Source organism: Bubalus bubalis, chromosome 5 (assembly GCF_019923935.1).
Source record: "Bubalus bubalis isolate 160015118507 breed Murrah chromosome 5, NDDB_SH_1, whole genome shotgun sequence".
In the NCBI taxonomy this organism is placed as follows: Eukaryota; Metazoa; Chordata; class Mammalia; order Artiodactyla; family Bovidae; genus Bubalus; species Bubalus bubalis.
In genome coordinates, this window is record NC_059161.1 from 110080752 (window position 1) to 110103766 (window position 23015).

Consider the following 23015-nt stretch of genomic DNA (forward strand, 5'->3'; position numbering starts at 1 on the left):
TACCAATAGGATTTGACTTTTAAGAGCAAATTATTTTATCAATAAAGATTATGGTACTTCTCGATTGGGCTTCCCTGGTGGCTCAGTGGTAAAGAACCTGACTGCAATGCGGGGGGCAGGGGTTCGATTCCTGGGTTGGAAAGATCTCCTGGAGAAGGAAAGGGTAACCCATTCCAATACTCTTGCTTGGTAAATCTCATGGACAGAGGCGCCTGGCGGGCTATAGTCCATGGAGTTGCAAAAGAGTCAGACACGACTTAGCGACTAAACAATAACAACCACTTCTTGACTACTTCTCTTTAATATAAATCATGTTCAACTTTTAAGAAAGCAGAAGTAGAAAGTCAGGAAGCCACATTGAAATACAAAGCCTATCCTTTCTGGGATGTAAGGATAAACGGGGTATCAATCTGAACATTTTTATTTGGTGTTTGGAATAGTTTCATTTGTTATGTCTGTTCTTCCAGGAATTTGGGAGAGAGAAGTTCTTGCACTCAAGTATCAAAACAGATCCCTCTCCTCCACCCATAAAAGAGGATGGGGGAGGAATCCTGTTAATCTGGTATAATAAAATACTTAAAAGAAAAAACACAATAAATTGTTGAATCTACTTTTATAGGGTATTTTACCAGAAATAAAGATTAAGGGAAATGCCTCAACTGAATCTGAGGTTGCTATTTAGCCCAACAAAAAACAAATAAAACCACTAAATCAATTTTCCCTTACTAAATCAAACACAGTTATATAGTATTTTTAACAAAGATTATAAAGATATTAATAAATAAACATCACCGTATTTGTATATACTTCTATATAAATCTTCACGCAAATCTAAAATAAAAAGAAATGCATATGGGCCATGTATCAGCCTTGGGCTTATATGTACATTTAATAATAAACACATTAAAGCTTTTCAGTAATGCAAGAGATAATAAATTAGGTGAGGTCATGAGACCTGGGATTCAAACCAAGTTCTCTCATTCCAAGTTGAGTCTTCTTACATACTGATTCTAAAACTCCTCTGCGGTGGTATGTAGTCAGCACTTTATTCCTATTATAATTTCCAAATTCAGAAATCTGTAACATATCCTCATTGGAAAAAAAGCACGATCAGAAAATATTTATTTTCAAGGCAACAAAAGGAATAAATTACAAGGACAATGATGGGAAGGACTGTGAGTGCCTAGAAGTACTACTAAGAAATCCTTAAATTGTTTAATTAAAGTTTTAAAAATTGTTCCGTTGGCCAAACAAATCTTAGAAATGTCTTTATAAACCATTACTACTGGCAAAGCATTAAAGTTGAAGTTTTTCATAGGATTAAGATGAGGACAAGCTTCAGCCCAAAAGTTACCATTCTCTCTTCTTACCTGGACTCACAGAAGCGCACAGCATCAGGAGAGTAACGTACAGCAGCGTCTGTAAGGGTCTAGAATCTGGATGCATAGCGACAGATTACAGAAGCGGGCAGGGCAGACTTCCAGGGCAAAACCCAGGCTTTGGCTCACTAAGAGACATAGGGGAAAAAAGAAGGAAATTATAAAGTACAAAGACAGTTGAAATCTATTCTCAGAAGAGCCAGAGTCCTGCACATGGAGGCTGCCTTCAACTTCGCAAGCTTTATATAGATCGCATCAAATACAAGGCATTTAATGATCCACATCTTCCCAGTTCACAAAATAATCTGTAGGCATTAAAGTCAGAAGTTCCGCTTATTCTTCCAAGATACTAAGATACTTATTTTACACAGACCCAATCATTCCAAATGAATCCATTATGGTCTTTCGCCCATTTCTGTTTGTACAACTCACAACCATCTAAAACTCAACCAAAACGCATTCCTTCTCTACATTCCTTACAATACAAACAATAACAAAAACAACAAAATTTTAACTACCGTTTATACAGTGTTTCGCATGGGCCAGACACCATCTCAGTGGTTTTCATACATTAACTGAACCTTCGCAACAACACTATGAGTTGGGGACTCCTGGGTTTCTTCCCTTTTTTTCAGATGGGGACTCATGGATTGCACAGAGAAAACTAAGGGCTGGCTTGGGTGGGGCCTGAGCCTTCTGCAGAACGTCCAAAGACCCCTGTGGTGAGAGTGGGATGAGCCAGAAAAAGAGCACAGAGGAGAGCCAGGTGAGATCCCACCCAGCTTCAAAAGCCACGGTGAAGATGTCGGCATTTCTTCTCAAGGCAACGGCGGGCCCATGGAAGGCTTAGAGAAGGGAGTAATGGGGTCTCATTATGCTTTAAGATCCCTGACTGGAGGATGACTGAAGTGGGGCAGGAACGGAAGAGTGTGGACAAGCTGGTGCAAGCACCTCGTTAGTGGCTGCCTGTCTTGTATGGGAGGCTCTCTACACAAAGCTTGCAAAATGGTGGGCAGCCACTGAACCCAGTGATTCACAGGATGAAGATGCAGAAAAGCTTCAGCCCCCAAACTGCCATTCTCTCTTCTTACCTGGACTCACAGACGAGCACAGAGTTGGGAGAGGAGCATACAGCAGTGTCTGTAAGGGTTCAGAATTGGGATCTGAATAACTGAATTTTCAACTGACCAAGCTGCTTCATTCAAAGAGCTGTTTACCATTTCTCATTTATAGAATTAGTATTTTATCTCATTTATATCATAAGGATTCTCTCATCTATACTGCCCTAATTGTTAAGCTCTGTATCAGGACATTGCCTTATTTCTTTTAAAATGTAAGACTGTTTCTAGAACTTTTACAAGCTCCAAGGACCAAAACATATAGATGTAATAAGGGACTGCCTCTCACTGGTCTATAGGGTGCATCAGATACAACAGAGGCAGTCACTGAATCACTAGATTTAAAGCAGACTCTAAAGGTAAACGGGGCTTCCCTGGTGGCTCAGAGGTTAAAGCGTCTGCCAGCAATGTGGGAGACCTGGGTTCGATCCCTGGGTTGGGAAGATCCCCTGGAGAAGGAAATGGCAACCCACTCCAGTATTCTTGCCTGGAGAATCCCATGGACAGAGGAGCCTGGTGGGCTACAGTCCACGGGGTAGCAAAGAGTCGGACACGACTGAGCGACTTCACTTCACTTAAAGGTAAACCAGCAGAATCTGCTGAAGGCTTGGGTAGAAAAGGCAAGATAAAGAGATGTCAAGGATAACTCTTAGTCTTTGATGTTACAGAATAAAGTTCTGTTTCCTGAAATGGGGAGGACTACAGGGGGGAAAACAGCTGAAGAGCAGGTTGCTCAATAGCCATGCTTTGGCCATCTGGATCTTCCCTACCCAGGGATAAGACCTGGGTTTCCTACATTGCTGGCAGATTGTTTTACCATCTGAGCCACCAGGGAAGCCCATTGCTATCAATGGCAGCAGAAAAATTGAACTGCTAAGGATAGATGGATGACAGCCATGGAAATATTGGGTTCTTTGTTTTTGGTTTTTTAATATAGAAATTCTATAACACATTAACAAAGCTAAAAAAGAAGTTTCACATAACCCAGCACTGGTAAAGATGTGGGTAAAAATCACTATAATATCTCATTGGTGGAAATAAAATCAGTAAACTCCTTTCAAAAGGAAAATTATTCATTCATTCAGCAAGTATTTATTGAATTTTTTTACAGTTTTTTAAATTTGTTTATTTTTTAATTGAAGGATAATCGCTTTATAGAATTTTGTTGTTTTCTGTCAAACCTCAACATGAATCAGCCATGGGTATGTATATATATATCCCCTCCCTTTTGAACCTCCCTTTGAATGTTTACTATATGCTGGGTACTATTCTAGGAACTGGGGTCAGAGTAGCTTAAATACATATATAAGTAAAAAATAACAGACAAAAATGTATACCTTACATTTTTGTGAGATGAACAATAAACCAAACAAATAAATTAGGAATATTCACAAGGTCCATGCCATTCTCCAGATATGTTTTATTCCTTCTCCTCTGTGCTAACTCTATACCCTGGTCACTGCCTACCACTGCACTCACTGCTCTGTGCTGCAAGTTATCTGGTTACATAACTGCTACCTCTTTAAAGGCAAGAATGACGTCATATTCAACTTTGCAAATTCTAATGCCTAGCAGAAAAGTTATGACCAACCTAGATAGCATATTGAAAAGCAGAGACATTACTTTGCCAACAAAGGTCCGTCTAGTCAAGGCTATGGTTTCTCCAGTGGTCATGTATGGATGTGAGAGTTGGACTGCAAAGAAAGCTGAGTGCCAAAGAATTGATGCTTTTGAACTATGGTGTTGGAGAAGACTCTTGAGAGTCCCTTGGACTGCAAGGAGATCCAATCAGTCCATTCTGAAGGAGATCAGCAGTGGAATTTCTTTGGAAGGAATGATGCTAAAGCTGAAACTCCAGTACTTTGGCCACCTCATGTGAAGAGCTGACTCATTGGAAAAGACTCTGATGCTGGGAGGGATTGGGGGCAGGAGGAGAAGGGGACGACAGAGGATGAGATGGCTGGATGGCATCACTGACTCGATGGACGTGAGTGTGAGTGAACTCCGGGAGTTGGTGATGGACAGGGAGGCCTGGCGTGCTGCAACTCATGGGGTCGCAAAGAGTCGGACACGACTGAGCGACTGAACTGAACTGAACTGAATGCCTAGCAGAAAAGAGGCACGTGATGTTTCTGAAAATGAAAGGAATACCTTCATAGAATGTAATTCCCAGAAGTACCTTAACAAAGTAATATTTAGTGAGAACTGTTATATCAACTGAATTCCGTGTGACCTAGCTATATTTTTATTCCTTCATTCAACTATTCATTCATAGATATGATTTCAAAAATCAGCAAACATACAGTAAGTACCTACTGTATACCAGGTACTATTGGTAGGCTAGAGATCCAAAGAGTGGTTATTTTGATGACAAATTCCACTTCCCATATTCCTGCTTGGCCAGGACACAGAATTTGTGATACAAAACACAACAAAATGTAAGGCCAAAGCTACATTAATGACATTTTAGTAGTGAGAATTCTACATGCATACTTATTTGTGAAAAGAAAGGTTAAATCTAACCATCGATAAAACTGGGTATAGCAATACAAGGCAAGGCATCTTAAGAATGTCTCTGAATAAATCAAGTACTTCTCAGGATCTGCTTGCTTCTTCTCTATACTACGGACTCCAAAAATATCCAAGTTGCAAAGTCAAGTTCATCTACTATCAGTTCAAGGACTGCCTTTTTTTTTTTTTTTTTTTTTTTTAGGACTGCCTTTTAAATGTTTCCTTGATGAGCTCTTTTAAAAAGTGGGAGAAAATACTACAGTATCACTCACTGGCAGAAAGGGCCAGCTGTGTGAAAGCCTTTTTTGGTTTATTTGAATTCTCCCCTGTTTCAAGGGCAAGAACTGACACACCGCTGCTAAGCAGTCAAGGCAAAGTAAACATTCAAACAACTTGTTAACAGCAGACACTTTCCTGAGACGATGAGGACAAGGAGGAGAGTTTCTTCCTTTTGCCAAATCTTTCCTCAACTATTTATTTATTGAAAAGCAGTGAAACAAATTCCAGAGTCAACTTTAACCCCAGCATGAGATCTAGTGAGTTACTTTACAGCTGTCCTTTAAAACGTCACAGCTCATTATTGCTACCTAAACAGTATCACACAGGAATATGCCCATGTTTTCTATGAGACTCTGTCAGTTAATTTGGGTGGTTGGAAGGAATTACAACCCTAACCGTTACTGACTAAGTATTTGTTGACTTGGTTTATATTTATCCCTGGCAGGCCTGCTCAGCTTGTTAGAGAATTGTGATATTCAGAAAAAGGACCTGGATTCCATTGCCCTGCTCATCAGGTAGCTTGAAATTATATTCAACAGCCACCAAGGGAAACCTAGGTCCAGCCTCACAAACATCCCTGACCACAAGAAGAGTAACAGACAGCCCAAGTGCTGCTCCTTGAGTCCTAACTCAAGATTAGCTGGTACCTCCTGAGTTTCAGGGCTTTCTGTAAGCCCTTCCCGCATGCCTACAGAGAAGCCAATTTGTCTTGCATTACAAACTGTACTTTTAAGCCATCCCAGGCTTAAGAGAATTTCTGTCGGCAAGGGGAAACTAAAGGTATGCCTCATCTCAGAATAAGAAAGGAAATAGTTCCCTAACATTTATTTAACTTATTGTTCAGGTTGTGAACTTGTTGCTTTTATAACCCCTTTTCAACACACTGCCAGAATAATCCTTTGGGAAAAGTCTTTCCTGAATTTCTAGATTTGATTCCTCTGTTTTTGAAGGAACGCCTCTGCTTTCCTAAGGATGATCAAAGCGGCCTCTCTGCATTATCCCCTCCCTAGACTCCTATATCAGATGTTCTTAGAGTTTTCTTTGAGGCTTAGGGAATAACTGTGATTAATTTGTGAACAAAAAATTCGGCTTTGGGATCAGTACTGTTCTTCAAAACATAATATTCTTACTTTTCTTTCTTAAAGGCATCTTTTTCTTCATAAAATAATAATTTCCTTCTTTTTTAAAAAAAAGATAGATTCTTATTTTCAAACTATTTCAAAGCATCCTATTTCTCAACTGTGGAGGGGAAAAAAATGATATTTTGGCAGTAACTAAACAAAAGAATGATGCTAAAGCTGAAACTCCAGTACTTTGGCCACCTCATGTGAAGAGCTGACTCATTGGAAAAGACTGATGCTGGGAGAGATTGGGGGCAGGGGGAGAAGGGGACGACAGAGGGTGAGATGGCTGGATGGCATCACTGACTCGATGGACATGAGTCTGAGTGAACTCGGGGAGTTGGTGATGGACAGGGAGGCCTGGCGTGCTGCGATTCATGGGGTCGCAAAGAGTCGGACACGACTGAGCGACTGAACTGAACTGAACTGAAACAAAAGAAAAAATAAAGCATGTCTACTTAAAATTTTTTTACTAGATACTGCTTAATTCTGCACAATTTCGGTTATGGAAGTCAAAAACCTTTTTTTAAACCCGTTGAACCACCTTGACCTTAATCACAAGCAACTGTAAATCTCTCCAAGTTTTCTTCATTCTGAATATCTGAGTAGTTTAGCTAAGCAAACAACATTTCCTGCACAGACTTCTCAGAGAATCTTACTTTTTCCAATATTCATTCAATCAGTTAATTCCATATGCAGGGTATTTACTTGGGGCAAGATCCTGGGAGAGGTACAAAGATGAGGAAGATGAGGAAGGCATGATTTCTGAGCTGGAGGAAAGTGCAGCCTAATTTGGAAAAGAGGGCTTGAATTAATGAACTCTGAAATAAAGAAAAATATAATAAGTAGATGAGAATGTAAAAAGTATTGAAAGAGTTCAAAGCAGAGGAATGCATCCTTCACTGGACAAACATTAAGCCTCCTACTCCGTGCCAGGCGCTGCGCTGGCCTGGGAACCCAGCCAGCGGCAAAACCAGCAGGACCGCTGCCTTCAAGATGCTTCAAATCAGGTAAGCGCAGGTGACAGCTCAAGAAGCCCGTCCAGTACTGATTCACCCAACAGAGCACCTAAGCTTGCGGCTCCAAGGCTACTGCATACTGTGGACGGCTTCTTTGTTCCTCTTTCTTTTTTAAATTATGAAAGTATGGTAACACATTTACAGAAGACTTGGAAAATATGAAACAAAGTTACAGACAGTTTCACTATATATTACAATTAAGTATTAAGATGTTTCGTTGGAGTTTCAATATCAAACTCTCAAAAATTAACAGAATGAATATACAGAAAAGTAGAAGGATACAGAAGACCTGAAAAGCACCATGAACCAATTCAACAGAATTAAGATTTATTCCATTTTCACACAACAGTAGGATACAAATTCTACTCAAATTTCCATAGACTATAAACTAGGAGACACTGGAACATATCCAAGGATGTGAAACAAGATCCAAAAATTTCATGGCCTAAATATTGAAATCATACTGAGTCTGTTCTCTTATCACTGTGGAATTACATTAGAAGTCAATATCAAAAGATATTTGAAAATACCCCACACAGTTTTAAATGCAGTGTGACATTTACCAAGAGAGACCTTTGACTTGACCGTTGAAACCCTCAATAAAGTCAGAAGACAGAAAACACAGGGTGATTGCAGAGAAGAAAGCATTTAAATGAGAAATTAATGCCAAAGACACTTTAAAAACCCCATGTGTTCGGAAATTAAATGTCCAGTTTTAAATGATGGCTGTATCTAAGCAGTGGATGGCCTCTTTTTATTCGGTATAAACTTTTATATAACTTTTACAATCAGAAACTAAACAAGGAGACGTGGACAGCTGGGGGCAAAGAGACACCCACCAGTTTATACGACGCCACAGTCTTTATCAGAGAATATCTAGAGGATCTGAATGGTCCGCTATATTTATTTGGATGTTTTGTGAACAGATACCAAGAAAGAAAAGACGGTGAACGCTTAATCTTCTGCCTGCAGCAGGAGTACATCGTTTTCACAACTGTGGAACACCCTGATGCTTAGCCTTTATTCTGCCATCAGGTGCTTTTGTGTGCTATGACTTGACGTGCCACGTGAATGGAAGGTAACTACATGCTTTAAAGGACTTCCTGTCTCCAAGTCCACTTCCCTGCCCCACCTCGGCAGGACTCCCTCACCAGCCCTCCCTCACCAGCCAGCACCCTCAAGTCTTCTCTTTCTCCTTTGCTAAGTGAAATAAACTCATTGCAACATATTTAGGAAGACACTATTTGCTTTCAAAATAGTATCACCTATTTATCACCTACACAAATTGGTTTTTATTGCTAAGTTGATTTACTTTTCTATCCATGGAAATAGTTTAGCTCTCCTGGTTTGGGATGGAACATGTCATGACTTTTTTCCCCATCAGAATCAATGGAAATGGTTTTCACTAAGAAGCAAGGCTTTCAATGGAATTATCTGGCAGCCCATGGTAAGGATTAGGTGCTTTCACTGCTGGGGCCCGTGGTTCAATCCTTGGTCAGGGAACTAAGATCCTGTAAGCCGTAGGGTGTGGCCAAAAACAAAGAGAAGAAGATAAAGAAGCAAGGCTTTTAGGATATACAAGTTTTTAGGAATTAAAGTAGGTAAGGAGGGGTTAGATGAGCCACAAAATAAAGCAAGCACAGGTGCTACTGGAAAAACAGAAGGGTCACCCAATCAAGACTCAGAGGCTGAGAAGACATCCCAGAGGAGACGATGATTAGGGGAGTCAGATGCAGAAGTTTGGGGGAAGGGAGGAAAAGCAAGGGGAGGGGCATATTCCAAGCAGAAGGAAGAGTGTGTGCACAGAATTAGACACACAGAGAGTAAGGAAGAACAGACTAGAGTGGACAGTAAGGACAGGGAGACAATAAGGCCACATAGTTGAGTAGATGCCAGAGTATCAAGAACAAAATAAATCAGGTTATAGCATTTGGCTTTTTTCCTCCGAGTCGAGTATTAACAGCTTTTAGGCAGCAAGAGTCAAGATCAGACTTGTGCCTTTGACAAACCATTTACCCTGCCATGTGGAGAAAGGCTGAAGAGGGTTTAGGAGGTTGTTGTGAAAAAGAAAGGGGACCTGTACTAGAGAAATAACAGGGCATACATGTGAAAGATTTTATTTAAATGTTAAGACATGGACAAGTTCAAAAGCTATTTAGGAGGTGGGACTAATGGAACTTGGGTAGTGAACGATGTGACCTGGGAAGGAATACATCTCTTAGACATCTTTGGAATCCACTGTCCGCTCACTTCTGTTTCCCTTTGGCTTCGGCCATAAATAAAGGCATTGAGGCTGCTGTCCAGATTTCGGACGTGGAAGAGTGAGTATATGGACGACTGCCTTCACTAAGACAGGAAACACATGAGAAACCACAGGGCTTTCCGTGGTTTGTTGTTGCTGTTTGGAGTTAGCAGGGAACGAAAAGGATGCACCTTAAGGTGTGGAACTAATAAGTTGAGTTGGAGCTAAGAGAAACTCTAGAAAAGACCTAGCAGGCAAGCTGAAAAGCTTAAGAGTAATGAGGGAGGCAAGGGCAGACAGAGAAACTGTGATTCCCTAAGGGGGAAGGAGTCTCAGGCTAAAGCCTAAAAATGAAATAAAATCAACTTTAAAGGGGTATCCATTCCTCTCTCAAAAATAAAGCTCATGATCAATGCTAGTAAAAGTTTTTTGTCTTAACAAAAGAGGAAAAGACAGAAAATTATATTCCAGGGATGGAATCAGACACTCAAGACTTCTTAAAAATGAGTTCCCAAATGTCCCTGGACTTTCATGCCCCCGTATACCTTTCAAAGGTACCAACCATGGTTTAGGGTAACCAGACACATTCCTTCCCTGCAGCCTTTGATCAGTGACAGTCTTCAGGCTGCCCACATGGGGTTCCAAGAAATGAGAGTAACAGCTGGCAGGCATCCTTCAGTGGTCTGACTGGAGGCGTGGGTAGGGGCAGGAGGAGGGGGAGGGAAGGAGAAGGGAAAAAAGAGCTCTCCTAAGTCCAGTGGCAGCAAATGCAGCCTCTAAGAGTCAGCATGTTCCCCTCTGGGGGCTATTCTCAGCGCTTTTAGAAACCAGAGCATCCTTTCCAGCAGTCATGTGCAATTGACAAGGACGCATTCTGCGACCTGCTGCAAAGCTCGAGGGCAGAATGAGTGTATAAATTTTGTGCAAGCAGAGATGCAGGATGTCCAGCATGTAGGCCAGGTCAACAATGGGTAGACCTCTCTTCTCACCAGAACTCAGCACAACTGGCCCCCCCGCCAACCCTTCCACCCCCACCCCCACTCCCCTACCTCCACTGCTGTTGGAAACGCAGCTCTTGGTGGTATCTGCTTCCATGAGCTTGGAAGGATCACGCAGTCATAAGCATCTAGTTTTTTAAACCATTGACACCTATAGACCTCACAGCCCTTCCCCCACTTCTCCAGAGCCTCAATCAAGTCAGCCGAGCAGACACGCTGATCCTGCTGCCTCCACAAGCATTTCCTTTCACTGTGGACCATCAAAAGTAGAGGAAGCAAATGGAAGTGACTTGGAGTTATGGCACCAAAAAGGCCAAATGAGCAAAGAAATAATCAACTGCACATGAGCCACTTCAGCTCCAACACAATGAAAAGGGCCTAGGACTAACCCCAGGAAAGGTCACTGAGATCAAAGGTCATGAGCAGAAAAAGGCACCCGTGAGGGGCTGCCAGCTGCAATGGGAGCCAATGTGGTCTTAATTACTCACCAAAAGAGAAGGAGTCTGAGCCAGGGTCGAGTTGGGTTCTAGTCACATATTTGTGTGTGTGTGTTTTTTTTTTTTTAAAAAGTCAAGTGTTCCTGTTCCACTCTCTTTCAAAAAGGCTATTTCTTCCTGCTTCTAGAGCACAGGAAACCAAGAATTGTGGAGATAAGATAATTCTGGCATCCACAGTAAGCTGTACAGGAGTGTTCCAAATATTTAAAAGCATAGCTGCATACAGACAAGGGAAATTCTAAAGCATGACTTAGGAGGGATCATTAAAAACACAAAATACAGCAAGTTTCAAGGAGATTATTCTTGAATCCCTTGAAAGCATCACAAAATCAACACTTGCCACAAATCCAACTCTCCGTCGATTTTCGGGTTTGTCATTGGAATTGGCTTCGTGGGAAAACATAACACAGTAATGGTAACCACAAAACAAATGCCAAATGCAAAATTTTAAGTTTGCAAAGAACTAGCTGAACTTGAACAGGCTGATGTTATAAAGATACAGACAGACACTGGGCTAATGCTCTTTGATGGAGAATAAGAAGAAGGAAGGTGAAGCCATTTTAAAAAGAGCTCTGGATGATAAGTGTTAGGCAATAAAATTAATATAGTTGTTAATAAGGACAATGCCTTGCTCAGACCTTACCAAATGGAATGAATTTTCCTTGGCCATGACGAATGACACCCTCAAGGGGTTTTGGCTTAGATTTCATTTTCATAATGAGGAAATAAGGACTGAAGGAGAAACTCATTTCCATGCAATATATTCTAATGTATACAGTAAAATACTGAGGAAAAAGCAAAACAACAACAACAACAAAAATTTAGAGATCTAAGAATAAATATCTTGGCTGCAAACAAACGAATCAATGATGGTTGGGCACTGGACCTCCATCAGGATGATTTTTATATTATATGACCTGCTGAATTATGAGTTTCCTAGAGACCTGGAACTTAGTGATACTCGTCTCCAAGTACCTTCTTCCACCTTTAAACTTGGCTGCATAAAATACAGGGAGCTTAGCCTGGTGCTCAGTGATGACCTAGAGGGGTGGGATGAAAGAAGGTAGAAGGGAGACTCAAGAGGAAGGGAATATATGCATACATAGAGTTGATTCACCGGAGAAGGCAATGGCACCCCACTCCAGTACTCTTGCCTGGAAAATCCCATGGATGGAGGAGCCTGGAAGGCTGCAGTCCATGGGGTCGCTGAGGGTCAGACACGACTGAGCGACTTCCCTTCACTTTTCAGTTTCATGCATTGGAGAAGGAAATGGCAACCCACTCCAGTGTTCTTGCCTGGAGAATCCCAGGGACGGCGGAGCCTGGTGGGCTGCCGTCTATGGGGTCGCACAGAGTCGGACACGACTGAAGCGACTTAGCAGCAGCAGTAGCAGCAGAGTTGATTCACACTGTTGTACAGCAGAAACTATAACACAACATGGTAAAGCAACTATATTCCAATTTAAAAAAAAAATAAAATAGGGACTTCCCTGGTGGTCCAGTGGCTAAGACTTCACACTCCCAAAGCAGGGGGTCCGGGTTTGATCCCTGGTCATGGAACTAGACCCCACATGCTGCAACTAAGACCCAGCATGGCCAAATAAAGAATTTCTAAAAAGCAAAATAAACACAACCAAAAATAAATAAACCTAGCTGAATAAAATAACGGAAGGGGTGTATATTTCTTAGGAGGCCCAGTTTGTTGAAGCTGGTGATGGGATTGGGTCAGACACGGCTCTGTGAGAGCTGGCCACAGCAGCACGCCCGTGCTAGGCGCTGAGAATGCGGCCCTTCGCGCGCTGCCATAGGCTGGCATGCGTGTCAGTCACAGGTTCCTGGGCACTTAGCACAGTCACCACAAATGGACTGATAAATACAGAAACAAGTAAAAACACACAAAGCCCTGTAGGAAAAAAACCCTGCATTCTTAGAAGCTTTGACAGACAGATAAAAACCAAAGAAATGATCAAGATACAACGTCCTGACGAAGTGAACATAGAAAAATGGATCAATTAAGATTGGGATATCTTTGTAAACACAACACAATAGTGCATGAAGTTTTAGTCCAACTGGGAGAGCCTGAGACGCCGTTTTAGCAGTGGGTCCACCTTGTCCACCAGAAATGAAACAAAGCTTGCTGGAACAACTCTGCTGGGCTGCACGCAGGTACACCAAAGAGCAGCAGCTGCTTTGTGACATTATATTGGACAATGGGAAACAGGAAGGTCCAAAGAAAGAATTCAAGAGCACACTGATAGAGGAGACACACACAGACACACACAGTGCACGTGGACATGAGCGGAAAAGCAGCACAGCAGACACACACAGTGCACGCGGACGTGAGCGGAAAAGCAGCACAGCAGACACACACAGTGCACGCGGACGTGAGCGGAAAAGCAGCACAGCAGACACACACAGTGCACGCGGACGTGAGCGGAAAAGCAGCACAGCAGACACACACAGTGCACGCGGACGTGAGCGGAAAAGCAGCACAGCAGACACACACAGTGCACGCGGACGTGAGCGGAAAAGCAGCACAGCAGACACACACAGTGCACGCGGACGTGAGCGGAAAAGCAGCACAGCAGACAGACCCACCCAGGAGGACAGACAGACTTATTCCAGTGACGCTCCTCTGTGTAAATCTTTTCTGAAAATCCCCTGTTTATTATTTTTGGTGTCCATGTATAAACAAGGCATAAAAATCATCTCATTAGATTATGATTACACTTGATTTTTAACCCCATATAGTTTTAACTCCATCAACATCACCCAATTAATTTATTAATGGTTCGTTCCAAAATACTCAAGAATACAAAAAAACATTTTTTAAGTGCCATAAACAATAAAGGCAATTCCAAAAGAACACCAAATTTCTTGGTACAATAACAGCAATGTGATATTAAATACACAGCTTCCCAAGGTAACAGACTTCTTTAAAGACATAATTCTGATTTAGATATTTTAAGTTCTGGTATACTTCTGATATATATTTTTTTCATATCACACTATACTCACGTCATAGCTGACATTTGTAGAACATACATGTTGATACAGGCATATACCTTGTAGCTGAACTCTTAAGGACTTATTATTGGCCTCTAGAACAACTTGAGGAGTTTTTGGTTTTCATTCTTGGTGAGATTTAGAAGAGAATGATTAACTTGATTGTTCATATAATGACAGGTGATTATTTTTTTTTAATTTTATTTTATTTTTAAACTTTACATAATTGTATTAGTTTTGCCAAATATCAAAATGAATCCGCCACAGGTATACATGTGTTCCCCATCCTGAACCCTCCTCCCTCCTCCCTCCCCATTCCATCCCTCTGGGTCGTCCCAGTGCACCAGCCCCAAGCATCCAGTATCGTGCATCGAACCTGGACTGGCAACTCGTTTCATACATGATATTTTACATATGGAATTTAGAAAGATGGTAACAATAACCCTGTGTACGAGACAGCAAAAGAGACACTGATGTATAGAACAGTCTTATGGACTCTGTGAGAGAGGGAGAGGGTAGGAAGATTTGGGAGAATGGCATTGAAACATGACAGGTGATTAATTTGAATCTTATAAGAATGCTGTGGGTTGGATCCTTTGCTTAAATTTCTAAAATCTCTTCCTTCAACCCATTTTCTAAGACATTATGAGTAGAGTTGAAAGTTGTAGCCTAAAAACACAAAAAGCAGTTTCTCAATTCATTTATACAACAAAAATGTATTGAGCGTCCATATTCAAAGCAGGTGGGGAAAAAAATGATTAGCGAAAAGATGACATAGAAGTAGAATAAGATAACAGAGACCTTGATCTCATTTCTTAAATCTCTGACATCTTTAACTCCTGGATTACATATAAACAGCAGCATTTAAAACTTTTTTGACATTAAAAAAGTTTCCAAAAGTGACAGGAGTTTGAACTTTTTAATAACATATTTTTAAAGTATTTAATAAGAATATTCAAAATATATTTTTTAAAAATTAACAGTTGGTAGTCTACAGTGACGTATTTCTTTTTCCTAGAGGATTCAATCAGGTAGAACATTTAGTAAATTAGTGTGGCTTAGGTTCTGTCTGCAAATAGAGGGGGGAAAACCCCCACAATTTTCTCTCAGTTTTAGAATTCTATGACAAACATTTTACAAGGGCTATGTTTAAATGAAAAAGCACTTGAAAGCCCGTGCGCACCTCTTACACTAGTTTTGCCTCATCTTTGGCAGACTCCAAACATGACTGCATTAATGAACGAGGAAAGGGGGAAGAGAAACAGCCAAGGTGTCCAAAATCAACAACAGTTCAGCTCTAAAAATTAAGTCAAAAGCATATAGTTCAGCCCTCCAGTTTGCAAGCAAAAAAGAGAGTGCTTGTGTTCACTCTTATTAAAAAAAAAAAAAAAAAAACCAAAACACCAAGTTGGAAAAAAAAGAGCAGGAGACAAGTTTATGATTTCATTGTAAGAACTTGAAGAGGCAGACCCTTTACTTTGTATTCGGGTAAAGAAACTGAGGTTCCCTGGTGGCCCAGTGGTAGAGAATTCACGTGCCAATGCAGGAGACAGGGCTTCGATCTCTGGGTCAGGAAAATTCCCTGGAGAAGGAAAAATCCACTCCAGTTTTCTTGCCTGGAAAATTCCACAGACAGAGAAGCCTGGCAGGCTACAGCCCATAGGGTCCCAAAAGAGTCAGACACGACTTAGCGACTGAACAATAATAACAAAGAAACTGAAGAAATTTCCCTACAAATTTTTCTTGCTTTGTGAAAGTGTCATCCACTATTTTACAGTCAAATTGTCTGTGAGGTTTTCACAGAATTCTGGGAACACTGGTAGAAACATATGCACAATGGAAAAGACAGAACTTCTTGTGAAAACTCAGGGTTGTCTTACAAAAGAAAGACTGATCATGAAGCAAACAGCCCCGCTGATTTGAAAACTACTAAGTTATCAAGCTTTCCAAGAACTTACATTGAAGAAAACATTTCATAACCTACATAATCACCTCCTTTTTCTCTGCCCAGCTTCCATGCCAACCTGAGTAAGAACTTAAGAGGAAGGCCCAGCTGGCAGGTGTGGGTGTTCCAAAAATCAGATATTATTTTGTTTATTTGAATTGCATTCTTTGCTTGAGCAGCCTCAGGGTACAAATAAAACATACAAGTAATTAAAATAACCAACAGCAGGACTAATAAAACAGCTAAAAGCAACTCTTACAGAGAGAGAGAGACTCTCTAAGTGTTTGCCTCCTGACCTCAGTATATGGAACAATGAAGGTACATGTAAAACTAAGTGAGGCATTACCATTTCTGCTGGAGGAGGATAAAAAGCCAACTCAAGTCTGTGGTCAGAGGGAGAATCCGACTTGATGCTGACGCATCATAAACACACGGCTGTAAACACTACAGATGGAGAAACATTCAGCATGAGACACAGCAAAGACGCCACACATCCAATTTGGAAAACTGTACACTGATAGTTTACCAAATTTAATCGAGAGCAATGGTTCCCAGAGTTTTGGATTTCAATAACCAGAGACACCTAAAAATAAAACAAAACACCCGTATGTCCCATGTAAGTATACCAACCATTTACCAAGTTAAAAAAAAGAAAAGAAGAACTGCCATCTACAATCATTGTTCATTGGAACAGAACAAAACATGAGCCAAAAAGTAATTTTAGAATAAATTTGGCTTTAGGAAGTAATCACTCCATGTCTTTCAGCTGGCTGTTTCTCATTTTACTCCATATGTATATAAAATCCTCACTATAAATCAAGCTGATTTAAAGATCAATGTTGAGAAACAGTGATCTCAAGACTTTAAAGTCTTCAGTCTGAAAAATCAGTAGATTATGTTATAACAGCTCATCACCAACATTTGGTTATAAAATAGGTTAAATCATGTGTCTCTTAATGGAGCATTAAACACACACCCCCCTCAGATTTTTGTCTTGAATGTCAACCAACAAATCTTCCGAAAGCAGCGTTTTCGCTCTTAGTACTGACAGGTTTCTGCCACTCAAAAAGACCCCACTGGTCCCAGTAGCACCTGCACTTTTCATTATTAACATTCCTCTCCAAAATAGGCCAAACTTCTAGACCTTATTGGGAAGCAAAATTCCCGTTATCCCCTTACTTTCTCTGCAGACTATTTTCAAACTCTGTTTTAAAACTTTACAAAAAAGAAAAAAAAATTTTTTTTAAGAAATTACTGAGATAAAACATAAGGAATTTCACTCCAATACTATGTTATAGAAGTCCTATATCTCCCTGTATGCACATTAAATTTAATCAGTGAACAAGTATATACCTGAATCTGTAGCATTTCCATAATAAATTATTGTAATCTTCTATAAATTAAAGCAATTTTCTCTCTGTACCATCATGTTACATCAAATAAAGATGGCCCTGTCTATAAGATCTTTAAAAAAAGATAAAATAAAACTTCTTCCCTTCTTCAGTAATGGCTTTGATTTTCATTTGAATCTGATTTCCTGAGAAAAAATGGTAACCAAGGAACAGTATTGAAGGGAATGCACAGAAGTTGGTTTTACCTGACTCATTACACTGTGAAAATAAGGAACTAGGCTAGATATCTATAGGTCATATAAATGTAAAAAATTTCTACCGAACCTGGATTAAATATTAGGTCCACGAGGGAAGGGAACTACATCTAGTTTGGTCACCTCTGTATATCTAACACCTGCGAAGTAAGCTGCACAAAATGAGTGCTCAGATAATCTCCCCAAGATTGCATAGCTAATAAATGATGGGGGTGAGATTGAGCCCAGGGTGAGCCCAGGCCTCCACTTCACCCTTTCTACACACAGCTTCCTAAATAAAAGGAGAGCCTTGAGTATAGTCTCTTCTTTATGCCTGTTGAAATCACTGTGAATCCACAGCCACTTCTTATTCTGGAAGGATGCTTCAATCTACCAGGTTTTAGTTTTCCTTCTCTATTTTAGTTTTAATCTGCAGATGAATTTCTGAAGGTATGAAAATCTTTTTTTTTTTTTAAATTTTATTGTGTTTCCTGTATTGCTGAAACCTGAATTATTGTTATCTTATTCCAGGTCATCAGTCAAAACGATAAAGACACAACACAAGATTTCCATGCCCGGTTTACATTTGTGTTCTTGGATCATACCCATGACATGTGAAGGTCAAATGATGTTACATAATACCATTCAAAGAAAGTTCTGAAACAGGTGAAAATAAAAGTAGGAACTGTAAATCATCTTCTAGCTCATGGCAACATAAGTGCGCCAACTTGAAAAGCAGATGACATCGCAGATGGTATAATATAACATTAGAAACACATGTACTACAAAGATCCCACATTACCATGGCTCATCAACAATAAGTAAATAAGAATGCATACATGCACTTCATCAAATGAATTCTAAATTTTTTTTCAGTATTATGTATCAGAGTGTACTTTTAAAGTGGCCCACAAAATACTAGACCAATAGTTAAAAACAAGTTCATTATTAAAAAGAAAAAATAGGGGCTTCCCTGGCAGTCCAGAGGTTAACGATCCAGGCTTCCAATGCAGGGGGTGTGGGTGTGATTCCTGGTTAGGGGACTAGATCCCACAAGCTTCAAGGTGCTGCTGTTGGTGCTAAGTCACTTCAGTTGTGTCCAACTCTGGGCGACCCCATAGATGGCAGCCTACCAGGCTTCCCCGTCCCTGGGATTCTACAGGAAAGAACACTGGAGTGGGTTGCCATTTCCTTCTCCAATGCATGAAAGTGAAAAGTGAAAGTGAAGTCACTCAGTCGTGTTCAACTCTTAGCGACCCCATGGACTGCAGCCCACCAGGCTCCTCCATCCATGGGATTTTCCAGGCAAGAACACTGGAGTGGGGTGCCATTGCCAAAAATTAATAAAATCAATTAATTAATTAAAATAAAAATGAAAGGTTTAAAAAAAGAAAAGAAAAGAAAAATAATGTTAAACATGCTTAAAATCAAAGAATCAAATCAAAAGGCCAAGTCTTCCTATTAGGGCTTCCCAGGTGACTCCAGTGGTTAAGAACCCACCGGCCAGTGCAGGAGATATAAGAGACACAGCTTCAGCCCCTCGGTTGGAACGATCCCCTGGAGGAGGGCATGGCAACCCACTCCAGTAGTCTTGCCTGGGAAATCCCAGGGGAGCCTGGCAGGCTACAGGGGTCGCAGAGAGTGACACAACCGAAGCGACTTCGCACACATGCATCTTCCCGTTACTCAACTCAATACTGACAATGTAACAAGACAGTTTTTAAGATTTAACATTTTGAATTACATTGGTTTTGTGATTTTGTCACAATGTGCAAATTTAGTTTTATAAGAAGTTTGCATCTAGTTTATTTTTTACCTAATTAAATGAGGTTAATAATAAAATTTTTTAAACAATATTGGGGTTTATAAAAACTTTTCCCTTTGATAAGTGAAAGTGAAGTTGCTCAGTCATGTCCAACTCTTTGTGACCCCATGGACTGTAGCCTACAGGCTCCTCCCTCCATGGGATTCTCCAGGCAAGAAGTGGCACATTATTCAAGTTTAAGTGTCCAGTCCTTTTTAGCAAAATACAGGACATTATCACCTCCGTTAAGACGTTAACTAATCACACACAAAGCTAATTCCTTGATTATGTACATCTTTGCAAATCTCAACTGAGACTGGGGGTGACAAGACAAGGATTATAGTTTCAAATACTAGAGTCACATTCCCCCAAATCAAAAAGGTTGAAAGAATCTTGTAAATGCTACCCACCTCCATAGCCACCAAGACCACTACCTTAAGAAAATTCTATAAATGCAATTCAACTAAGCTTTATCCTCTATTCCATAGGCCCCAGAGGGAATATCTTAAAAATCTGTGCATGTTAGAGTTATGGTACAATGTTTTTTTCTGCAAACAGGCTCATTATTGCTGCAAAATTTACTGTGCTTCCCTGAAAACCTGGATTCCAGTGATATAATAAAAATACAATAATGAGGCCAACCTGTAAGGTAGAAGAAACAGATGAATTCTCAAACCTTAACTAAAGAAAATATTTAAAACAACAACAAAAAAGTAAGACAGAACAGCATCTCCTTCCTGAAGCATTAGTACTGTCAGTGCTGATGACAGAAAGGAGCTCCAGGACAGACAGGCCACAGTCAGGTAGAAAGTGATGCCTGCAGCCCCCACCTTTCCATGTTCTGATTCCACAACTCCGGGCTCCAGTTCTTTGGATTCCCCTCTACTGCTAAACTCAATCTTCAACAGTCACTTGAGGGCTTATCCCGGCCAGAACTCAAGGGCGTGGCTAGGGTGGGGCTGACAGTGCACCTCTGGCCTCCCTCCAAATCAAACATTTGCATCAGATGATCGAAGGTCTATTCTATTTCTTTTTTAGAAACAACTTGGGAATGACACTTTATTGGTGGTCTTCAAAGCTATCAAGCCCAGTTAAGTATTTATCTGCTGTGACCATATCTAAGCCCAAGAGAAAAAAAAGTAATTTGAAAGAGACTTGAGAGCCAAACTCATTATTAAGTACGTATACATCAAAATCCTAGAAAGCACTGGGATTCCCCACAGATAAGAACATTTGTACCTTTGGTGGGAAAATTATCAAGAAGAATTAACAAAAGGTTCCAACCATAGGTAGCTCTTGCTTTTAAGAACGTGTCAATAAGACTAGGCAAGAAGTTCATCTCGTATCTAAAATTTTATTTTCCTGGTACTAAAGTATGTTTCTATTGAGTCTGGGGAGATGAGGAGAAAGGGGAGATCGCAAAGAAACAAAATTGAAATTTAGGTAAGAAAGGGGATATGGGAAAATCACCACCAGCTATTATATTATTCACGTAACCTAACCACTCTCTGCGATGGAAGCCAAGTCCTAACCAACTCAGTAACAGCAACATATAATCAATTCTAGTTTCTTTCCACGTTTACAGTCCCCAAAGTTTAATCCCAACTCATTTTATTTTGAAATGACTATCTTGAATTCAGCAACATCACAATAATATTTTGTCACTATTAGACCAGAACTCACAGATAATATAACAGCAGCAACCCCTCACGTGCAAGAAGCACCTATCAAGCACCTACCACTCTGTGAGGATTAACTGAGGTGATCCCATTATACAGACAGGGAAAGGAAGGCATATAGAGGCCTTGTCACAGAGATGGTGGGGTCAGGCTTTGATCCCACTCACACTGACTCCAGAGTTTACTGTAGTCTAAACCTGTATGGTCAATAGCCTGAAAGCTCCCAGGTTATGAAAATTCCATTTACAGAAAATGAATTCATTCTCAATTGTTTCACTCATCTGGAAATTCCTTATGCTCAATTTACTTAAAATAAGGTGGAGAGAGTTCTTCTGGTCCTATACTCATTTCTACTAAGCAACATATGAATGATTAAAACACAAGAAATCATGGTGGTTGGACAGAGAACTACACGTAGACTAATGATTTAAAGCGTTGCCAAGACCCTGGATGGGAGGGGAGTTTGGGGGAGAATGGATACATGTATACTTATGGCTGAATCCCTCTGCTGTTCATCTGAAACTATGACAACATTGTTTGTTAATACAAAATAAAAAGTTAAAAAATTTTTAAACAGTAATTAAAAAGAACATCTGCACATTTCAGTCATACAGAGAACCTGTTGGTAATGAGAATAAGGAACAAATAACGTAGCAAAGGTTAGCAGGGATGCTCAGTGACACTATTACACGTTTCTAAATCATGGTTGTATGGTAAGACAGCAAGAGGGTAAAAATGCCTTAGGTTAAAGCCAAAAATTGGCAAAGAACTCAAATTTCACTAGAAAATAAATAAGAAAATTCCTTACAGGTTAAAAAATTCCACTAGACAAAAGAATATATATATATAACGTCAAAGAAAGTCGTAAGAAAGATGTTAGGGTGTGAAGCAAGATCTCCAAAATTTCAAGAATTTAATCATGTAGAAGTCAAATTAACCTACTGATCTAAAAATATTCTTTTAAAGCCATTTAGTTATACCATTAAAAATAACATATAAATTAATACCTATTAACCCCGACAGATAAAACTACATTACATTACAGACTTGGCTGATACTGGGCAGTTGGAGATCTGAACAAGTATTCATTCTTGCTCTGTTTTTGTCCTTTCAAAAAAAAAAAAACTTACAGACAAGCTTCATCAATCATTAAGAGGGCCTGGTTCTGATATTATATGAGTTCTGTCAACCTTAATCAAATCGCTTGCCAGATCGTAGATAAGTAATGACTTGCTTAGGTTAAGCAAGGCCAGAGTCTTCCTTCTGTAGTATATACAGCTCCAGAGTGAAAATAAACAGCCTCACACCTCAAACTAGGAGCTGGACTCTGTGCTCTTATAACTCAGCTTCTCCAGCCCAGGAGGAGGGGCAAGATTTGCCTTTAAGTTAACTATTTTTCTTTCTTTCCTTCTCCATTTGGTCATCAAAACTTTTAAACTATCTCATTAAACTAGTTTGATCTACAATGAAAGAATACAAGTAAGCTATCCTTAAATGCTGTAGCATTAATATTTGTTTTAGCCAATATTATACAATGATATGGGGCTTCCCTGGTGGCTCAGATGGTAGAGAATCTGCCTGCAGTGCAGGAGACCTGGGTTTGATCCCTGGGTGGGGAAGATCTCCTGGAGAAGGGAATAGCTACTCAGTCCAGTATTCTTGCCTGGAGAATGCCAAGGACAGAGGAGCCTGGCGGGCTATAGTCCATGAGGTTGCAAAAGAGTCTGACACAGCTGAGTGACTGACACTTTCACTTTCTTTCATACAATGATATAAAACAGAAAAGAAATAGCTACTAATTGGGAGGCAGGCTCAAGCTGCTGCTGCTGCTG

General features: G+C 40.2%; 1 protein-coding gene across 8 annotated transcripts in view; it reads right to left on the reverse strand.

Annotated features, from left to right (window-relative positions):
* Positions 1-23015, reverse strand: part of CDON (cell adhesion associated, oncogene regulated) — a 100842-nt gene that overhangs the window by 65195 nt on the left and 12632 nt on the right. For all 8 annotated transcript variants that reach the window (XM_044943550.2, XM_025286383.3, XM_044943548.2 and 5 more), the window contains one exon: positions 1371-1507. In XM_044943550.2, the coding sequence (XP_044799485.2) occupies positions 1371-1446 (76 nt within the window). In that variant the 5' untranslated portion in view covers positions 1447-1507. The remainder of the gene's footprint in view (positions 1-1370; positions 1508-23015) is intronic.